Source organism: Betta splendens, chromosome 22 (assembly GCF_900634795.4).
Source record: "Betta splendens chromosome 22, fBetSpl5.4, whole genome shotgun sequence".
Lineage (NCBI taxonomy): Eukaryota > Metazoa > Chordata > Actinopteri > Anabantiformes > Osphronemidae > Betta > Betta splendens.
This window is the reverse complement of record NC_040900.2, coordinates 8,373,236-8,382,422: the sequence shown is the minus strand read 5'-3', so window position 1 is coordinate 8,382,422 and position 9,187 is coordinate 8,373,236. Positions and strand designations below refer to the sequence as shown.

At 45.1% G+C, this 9,187-nt stretch overlaps 1 protein-coding gene and 1 long non-coding RNA gene across 2 annotated transcripts; both read left to right on the top strand.

Annotated features, from left to right (window-relative positions):
* Positions 1-31: 31 nt before the first annotated feature.
* LOC121201961 (uncharacterized) lies at positions 32-3,540 on the top strand. Its single transcript, XR_005897211.2, has 3 exons — positions 32-1,230; positions 1,321-2,244; positions 2,927-3,540. It is a non-coding gene; the product is annotated as an uncharacterized LOC121201961 (long non-coding RNA).
* A 483-nt stretch (positions 3,541-4,023) lies between these two features.
* Positions 4,024-8,774, top strand: tmx1 (thioredoxin-related transmembrane protein 1). Its single transcript, XM_029139411.3, has 8 exons — positions 4,024-4,267; positions 4,591-4,706; positions 5,167-5,212; positions 5,465-5,593; positions 5,909-5,954; positions 6,311-6,412; positions 6,506-6,572; positions 6,685-8,774. Exons 1-8 carry the CDS (start codon positions 4,104-4,106, stop codon positions 6,918-6,920), a joined length of 906 nt encoding a protein of 301 aa, XP_028995244.1. The 5' UTR covers positions 4,024-4,103; the 3' UTR covers positions 6,921-8,774.
* Positions 8,775-9,187: the final 413 nt, after the last annotated feature.

The following is a 9,187-nucleotide window of genomic DNA, read 5'->3' as shown; positions in this document are numbered from 1 at the left end:
TGGATGATGCGCCGTTGTGTGCCGCCCACCTCCCGCTATTCAGGCCGCTTCCTCTCCTCCCACCGCTTCCGACGAGCCTTCCTGCCGCTCAGACGCCAGCAGGAGCCTGCGTGAGCACCATCCGTCCCTGAGTCATGAATGATTGTTCTTACATGGGCGTCGGGCGCGCTTTCAAACAAGGAAATCCACCTTACGTAACGTGCCGCCGAACAGACGGGGTGACGTCTAAATTACCTGGCGCTCATGACGTCGATGAAATGGCACCTGGATCGGTGAACTGGAGGCCGCGCGAGGACACGCGTCAGTCTCCGTGGCACCAGGATCCAATCATCACGATTTAAATCCAATTTAGACGAAGAGTGGCTGCGCGTCAACAGCTCTCTGCTTCCAGCGTCTCACCGTTAAATGTCATTAGCGCCGCTTGTTTCACTGTTTTCGGTGTCACGCGCATTCAGCGCCTCTCGCCTTCACCTTCGGCGCCGCGGTGTTGCTGTTAATGGACGCACGTGTGGCTGCTAATGGATCCCCGCAGAGCGTCGGGGAGGCGCGTCTGTCAAACGTGGAGGCAGGTGATTCACCAACCAATCAGCCGTGCGTCGGAAAAAAAGAGCATCGCGAGCTCAGACGGCGGCCCGTTCGGCGTTCCGTCTCCTGGAGGGAACATAAAGTACAGAGACTGTCTGTCGTAGTGGAGATGAGCAGCGGCGGAACCAAATGAGACCGGTGTCAAGTCAAACATCTGCATGAACAGATGTGGACCCGGACCCAGCTCATGTCCTGTTAACGTCACCGGTGCTGGAACCAGCTCCTCCTGACGCGCTCACTTCAAGGTGTCAATGACGATTAGGACTCTAACGGTGGAACCGGCGGCCCGCGAGGAGACGCGCCTCCTGACCCACTGATCCACTGTCCGACTGATCCACTTCCTCCTCTTAAGTCGCCGGGCGCGTCGCACCTCCGCCGGTTTTGCCTCCCAGCGTCAGGGCGCTGCGGGGACCGCTTTTTTGCCACGTGCGAGCGAACGTGGCCGGTCGTTAACGACTGTCATCATTTCAGCCCTGTAGAAGAGAACGAGGCTTCGCGCAGAATCCCTGATGTGCTCGTGAGTGTTCGTCTGGGGACCAGTCGGAGGCGTTGGTTCACTTACTGGAGTTCAACACTTTGCCGCACGTGGCTGCAAGTCCCGTCTGGAACCAGATTAATCTGCTGCAACTAAAAATAGCCATCAAGGTTACGCAAATGAATCCGTGCTTTCATCGACGCCTCCTGCCTTTTAGACCGCGTTGTGACTTCTTTCATCTCTGATTGTGTTTTCTGCAGATGCTTCTGCGCGGCGTCCAGCTGCGCGTAACACGCTGCCCGGTGCGTGAGCGGTCGGGTCCGGTGGGGAACCCCTCCGGAGAGCCCGAGCCGCGCTGAGGCCTAATGGTGAGAACGAGGAAGATGTACGAGGGGCGAAACATGAAATCTCACACTTAATTAGGTCCGCTCCAGATGTCGACGTGGCTCCTGGAACAGCTGGCGCTTAGCTGTAATTGCCTCGCTCCCCGAGCTCTAAGGTGCACGTGCGTTTGGACGTCGTCATCGGTCCACGGGGAAACGTCCTGTCTCGGCTCGGCTCCCTGATTCTGCTGACACGACACAATCTTAATAAGAGAGCAAACGCGCCATTAGGACACCTGGTAACAAGAGGTAAAAAGATATATATATATATATAAATTGTTGTTTAAAGGGTCCAGCCGTGATTGGCGCCCGGGCTCTCCCTCTCCCACGCGGAGCCACTTTGTCCTCAGCGCTCAGGTAACGTGGAAATGACTGGAATCCATCAGCGGTCACGTGCGGGCTGACAGAGCGCTGAGTGACAGCGCAGAAGCTTTTAAAAGCCAGAAGAGGAGAGTAGGTCACAAACACCTACATGAAATTATTAGTGATCTTGCTGCAGATTTTCTTTATTTTCATCAGTATTTTATAAAGATGTGGAAGCACGGTGGACATGAGGAACCAAACTGAATCACAGACATAAACCAAGAAGATTGATAAACAAATAAACACATTTTCCAGAATGAGTATTAGTCACTGTTTGTGTCATTCTGCAGTTAACATGAACAAACCCACCCACGCGCACAGACCGTGACCTGTCACATCATCTGGTGGAGGAATCAGTGGAATCAGCAGGACGCCCGTCGCAGGCCTTCGGTTTGAACCCTGTGGACGTGCCGCTGCTCTGGGATCAGTTCAGGGCAGGTGCGGTGCCTTGGAGCTGCCTCGCTGCTCCCAAACATGACTGCACAGAGTAGCAGACCTCACATGGCCTCATTCCACCGGCCTCATTTTAATGAGCGTCTCATCCTGCACGTGCTACGTAAAATGTATTCGTTTAGAGGGTTTCTTTTCTTTGACAGATTTGTCAAACTAGAACGAGGGCTCTACTGATCAATACAAGGCAAAAGTGCCGGTCAGCCCCTGCAGCAACAAACCTGCTTTAGATGAAGTTTCTTTACTGAACAAGAGCACGTTGTGACACAAAGCAACCTATTTTACTTAATAAAATATAAATTATAGCATCTTGAAGTTAGATACAAACCCATACGAACAGGCACCTCTCTAACTGCATCCACAGGCTGCACCAGAGCTGTAACCATGGCAACAACGAGCCTCTGGCCAGCCATCAACAGCTCAATAACAATGTAGAATGAGAAACATCTACAGTTGAGAGTGTGTTTATCATCAACATCTTCACATTAGGTTCAGGCGTCTTTTACCATAAACTCACTACAAGTCACTGTTAATGTTGAAACAAAGAAGCAAAGTCAAGGTTATCAACTGTTAATTTCAGGGAGATTTGATTCCAAAGGAGGAGAAAATGTCACTGCTTCTGCTTCTAACCAGCAAACTGAACATGAGTCCGCTGTTTATTTCCCCACAGTCACGTTGAGGAGCCGAGCAGGAAGGACGTCCACGGTGCGCTGCAAGTGGAGCAGAGCTGCTGGCTGGAGGAAAGGGGGCGACGGTGGAGGCACAAAAGGATGTCATCTGCTGGGTATTTTTAGAGCGTGAGGTGCACTGATAACTGGCTGCCACCGCAATCCGCAGGTTCCCACTGATGAAAGTGTAACTCCGCTCACACTGCGGTGAAATCCTGCCACAGCTCTGCTTTACTCGCCGGCGAGTTCACTCTGTGATCGTTTTCTGTGTCCACATCAACCTTGAAACCTCTTATGAATTCACCGTGAGAACAAGGACAAAATATACATTTCTGCCAACGTGCCTTCAGCAGTCTGCCTCCTGCAAAGTACTCACTCAATCAAATATGGGTTGTTTATTACAGATTGAACACCAAATTTACAACTTTCTTCATTTTTCAAAAAATCTACTAGATAATAATTAGCTAAGAATTATGTCTTTTTTCTGACTTTCTGAAGCCACTGAAGGAATGTAATATATGGAAACTATCTCAAAAGGAATGTTCACTTAATCTGGAAAAGACTGTTGACTGACTAAGTTTCTGATTAGAGTTTAAATAAAAAGATATCAGTTGGATGAGTACTGTATTTATGTGGGTGTGGGGATCCTGGGATTTAATTGACATTATTCTATCATTTCCAGGACAGCACTTTACCTATATGTCAATAAGAAAAGGGATTTTCATGTGTTTTTAATAATGGTTAAATATGAAATTATAAATGATATCAACCATTTAAAGTAATTAGTTTATAATCATATATGCTTTATTCTAACCTGTACATGCAGAAGCACAGAACATGACGAAAGATGCCCACATTATTTACGCTTGAGCGTATTTCAGGCGAGTTTAATACGACGTCGCCCCCTGCTGGTTGACAGGTTAAATACATTTCAGTTATTTTATAGATTTTATGCCTTTTCCAAACATTTTGTGCGCTTTATTATATTTTGTTGATTTCGTTAGTTATTATTGTGAATTTAAATTAAACTATAGTTAGAGTAACTTCTTGCAAACTTTTACGTCCTACTATGGTTGAGAAACAGCCACGTGATTCGGACGTGCGCGCGCACAGCGGAAGTGTTCGACACCTCACGCGAACATAGTGTGTTCGCTAGCGAGAAGAAGCTCAGCCGCCACAATGTTTTCCTGCACAACACAAACTAAAAGATGCTCGTGGTTGTTCGCGTTATTTGTGCTCACGTACTTGACGTCGGAGCGAGCTTCAGCCAAACCAGAAAGCCTGAAAGAAGTGACAGACGCAAACTGGGAGCAAATCCTGAGCGGAGAGTGGATGATTGAATTGTGAGTGAGCTGCTACTAACGGCTAGCCGGCTAGCATGTCAGTTGGCTACTTTAAGCTAACAAATATTATGCAGTCTTTAACCAGGGTTTGCCTTTAAAACCAATTGATGTCTTTTTTCATTATAACACTGGTCGCCATGACAGGTTAAGAGGTTCAGGTAGCTATGCTAATAGCTGCCATCTTAGAAGCTACCCCGGAGTTTTATGCTAACTTAGCCAGTGCGCTAATGAAGTGCACTTTGCATTCGTGCGTGCAGTCGTATTCGTGTGCAGGACTGTACAGTTGGTTCGACGCTTTACTTGTGAAACCTTCCGTCCGTCAGCTACGCGCCGTGGTGTCCAGCATGCCAGCAGCTGCAGTCGGTGTGGAAGGAGTTTGCGGACTGGGGGGATGACATGGGAGTCAACATAGCCAAGGTGGACGTGACAGAACAACCCGGTAGGCCTGAAGGAATGTTACCAACCAGTAGAATCTGAAATGTGCCATCTACATTAAGGTTTGACCTAATGATGCACCATCAATCAGGGTTACACGGTGCATAACAGTATTTATAGTGGCTTCATAATTGCAGTGAAGCTGGCTGATTTACATGGACTTCCTGTAATAATCCCAAGGAGAACAAGAAATATTAAAAAGACAGGTGCCGCAGTCTTTGTAAAACATTTAAACCCACTATCAGCTGTTTGCTCTTAGACTCGATTGTTTTGTTTCAAAGGGAAAACGAGGTTTGTCCGTGACAGATTACGTGGTGATGTGGGTATTAATGCTAAGCAGTTGTTTGTTTTACTTGTTGCTACTGGTGCCAAACCTCACATTAGTTTCACTTACAATATTTCTCAGAATGCTATTTCCTCTTCAGTAATGGTTCCTTCTCTCTCTCTCTCACTCCCTCCCTAAGGTCTGAGCGGACGCTTCATCATCACTTCACTTCCTACTATTTACCAGTAAGTTGTTTATTTATGGTTGTTATTTCCACGTAAACACACTTACTTATTTAAGTAATATGACACTGAAACATTTATATTAGATGTTAGATTTGATACTTGATACAAGATAAGAGTACAAACTATTTACATTCGTGTTCTGTCAGACGTTATTCGACATTGACTGTCTGTCAAGTCAGATATATGAACTTTGTAACTGTGCTGTTTGCTGAGGTATTTCCAAAAATAATCAGTATCTGTTGTGTTCTTCAGTTCTAAGGATGGTGTTTTTCGGAAGTACCAGGGTGCTCGCACCAAAGACGACTTCCTCAGCTTTGTTGATGAGCAAAAATGGAAATTAGTGGAACCAGTTTCATCTTGGTTCGGACCATCCTCATTTTTGTGAGTGTCACCTTAACTCCCTTATTGGGAGACATAATCCTGTACAATAACAACATTGTGTATTAATGAGGTTAAAATCAGCTGTGAGAATATAATATTACATTTACACTTTGTCCCGGTTGTACCTGATCACTTTAAAAGCCCAGAGGATAACTAAACACCTGCTTGTCAGTTTTGTTCTTAGTCTTTCTGTTGGATTAACATGAGAACCACAAGCACCTCCTCCTCTGTGCTACACATTTTTTGTGTGTAGGCTTTGCAGTTATGTTACACATCCTTCTTAAATTACATTGTTGTTTTTCTCTCTGTTATCAGAATGAATTCAATGTCTGCTTTGTTCAAGCTCTCCATGTTTATCCGGGTAAGTGAGGATCATTCATTCATTCATTGAAATTTTAGTCCATAGACTTGCAATGTTAAGATTTGTCATATATATACACGAAGGCTTTTACTTCATTTAGTATGTAAATCAGTTAATCGAGTATGGCCTGAGAGAGGCAACAAAGAAAAAGCACAACAGAAAAGTGAAATTCTGAAGGTCTCCTGAAATTCCCCAAACCGACATCCACAAGTGTTATGTTAAGAATGAACATGTGCCCTCATGCAGGTACGCAAACGTTAACTGTAAGATCTTTAATCAGTCTGTAATTGTGGTTAAATGTAAAATGATGAAGAGAAATCATGCAGACTGCTGTTTAATCATTGATTCTTCCTCAGCGTTGCCATAACTACATGACAGAGCAGCTGGGGATCCCTGTCTGGGGGTCTTATGTTATCTTTGGTCTGGTCACTCTGTTCTCTGGACTTGCATTGGGCCTGGTGAGTTATGATGCTGTATTTCACCCATTTTAAAACACATCTTCAAGCTTTGTACCAGTGAAGTTTTGCTCAATTATTGTCTTGTCTTTGCAGTTACTGGTGTTTATCGCAGATTTTGTGTTTCCCTCACGTCGATTTTCTTCGCCTGATTACTATCAGAGTAAGTTCACATTTGATTGTACTGATTAATGTTGCTCATATTTGTAGTGTCTGTGTATAATCTTTGAAGCCAGATTATGAATAAGTAATTATTTTTGTAAATGTGATTGCAGAGAGACAAACAATGGAGCAGGCGAGGCTAATCAAGCAACAGGATGATGCACATGAGGCTGATGGTGAGGAGGATGATGATGAAGAGGAGGAAGAGGAGGATGGAGACCAGGACGAGGTCTGGAGGCGGAGGAGGAGGTCCCCAGAGGGTCGCCCAGAGCCAAAGGGACAGGGTCTACCTGACGAAACTCTGAGGAAGAGGGTGGTGTGCAGCCGCGAGGAGGAAGAGGACACCTAGAGCACTGGCTGGAGCTTCACACGGCCCCTATGCCACAGAGTCAGCAGAGATGGAAGAGCCTTGGTTCCGAGCAGCAGTGTTTACAGCAGGGAGCCCTGAACCTCCTCCCTAACCTCTTCCTTCCCCACCACCTCTGGGACCGAGAACCACACCGCTTCCTTTCTCCTCTTTCCCTCATTTTAAACGGGAGTTCTTCAGACTCCCACCACCGCTCTCTCCGCCAGAGCAGCAGCATCCACCTGGGAAAAGCCAAGACACCAGTTTTCACCTGTGGAATGAAATCGCCTGGCTGTCGTTTAGGTATGGAGTGCAGATTTTGCGATCGTTGTTTCTGCTATGCATTGTTTTTTAACATTTTGTTTGTCGTTTTGTCTGATGTATTATTCTTATTTCTTGCATTTGAGGTTTCATTTTTGTGTATGTTCCAAATAATTTAACAAACCCTGACGGCTCAACCCAGCGTAACAAACAGTCAATGATGAAGAGACGAGTGAAGAGAAATGTGCTTTTTAGTTGTGACTGTGTGGTTCCAGCTCAGCAGACACATTGGTACAACAAACACTCACTCACATTGCTACAGAAGAGCAACCCAACAAATGTGGGTTAGTCAAGAATAACATTGACTGCAACTGTTTCACGTTGTACAGACTGGGTAGATGGCAGAGCACTGTCTCGCTGACCAACAGCTGGACCTTGGTTTTGTTATGTAGATGTTTCCTGTGGTTGCTTCACAATAAAAGCCGTCCTGTGTTTACAGTTGAATGCTTTTAATTTGAACCAGCAGAAGGAAGTGCTCAGTTTGCATTAACGCATCAATGATCAGATTAGTGTTTCTACTGGCTCCTTCCACGCTGAGTATAGTTAAATTAAATGGAGCGTAATCATAAACCAGTAATGCCTTAAACTGTCAACACTGGGACAACAACAGACAACAAGACAATGGTCACATTACTTACACACCCGCTCACCTCTTTATATTTAAAGCATGTCTTCAAACGGTGCACTCCTCTGCGACTCCACCACCGTTTCCTGTGACCTAAGTAACAAATGCAGTATTTTTCACACATTATTTGTGTGTGAGTGAAGATGGCTTAAGTCTAGCCTGGAAATAGACTCTACCATACATACAGCAGAGGCTAGGTTTGAGTCATTACAAAAATCTTAGGGACAATAACCCACAGGTTTGAATCGCCACTAGTTTTTTATTTTTTATTTTTTTGGCATCTTCTCAACACATGTATGTGCATAAATTGTTTGCAGGAATTTATTTAACTCCAGTTTAAGAGCTACACTGTTTTTACAAGACAGTTATAGTGTATCATTAATCAAGGAGTTTTCTCTTAAATCTTAAAATCTTGTAATTGTTTACTTCAGTAGCCCAGATGTGTTGTCCATCTGACAGCAGGTTTAAATTACATGCATGCTGTAACATTGAGGTCCAGATCCGCTCCCAGGTTCCTACATGGGCACCAATGGAACAGGACGAGGACACGAAAGAAGCTGTTTGGTTGGCAAGAGGAGGCCAATACTTTAATACTGTGTAGTTGAACCACTTCACACCGGAATGTCCTCAGTCTGAAAATGTGACGTGGATTTAGCTGAAGGAGTTCATGAACACGCTGGAGCCTGAAGGAAATGTGTGTGTAGAACCAGCTTAACATGTCAGTCTGCCGTTTGTGAGGCTAATTTAATTTAATGCAGTTTTTTGTTATTCCTCATTATTACTGTTTTCGGTGATGGATTTAACTTTTTTACCCAATAACTATTTATGGCTTGTAGCATTCACATGATTCTGATCCGCCTGAGCTTCTTCTCATTTGAACTTTCATTTGAATAAAGGGTTAACTCTGCAAACCCTGAGTGTTTTCTGTTTATGTTGTTTCCAGTAGAAAAATATAGTAAAACTGGTCGTCATCCATACAGACCTCTGAAAGCAGAAGTGTGTTGGTCTGGATCATTGAGTGTGTTGTCAGTTCCAATCGTCACCAGCAGGTGGCGCTCTTGCCCTCTGTGAGTGGAGAGGATGCTTTGAGAATGACCTGCTGCCGTTTTTCTCCACTTCAGGGAATAACTGACAGGAGATGTATTGGAGCCCTTAATGTTTGCAGCAGCAGTTGTTAAGCTAAACATTTGTGTTGTATTTGTCCTCCTGGGCTTCTCAGATTCCTTCTAAGCATCTTCCAGGCTTTTGCACGTGCTTTGTGTTGTAAGGGTTAATGCCCTCAGCTGCCGCAGGCCGCGCTCGTATCTGCAGCGTTGCTGGATCT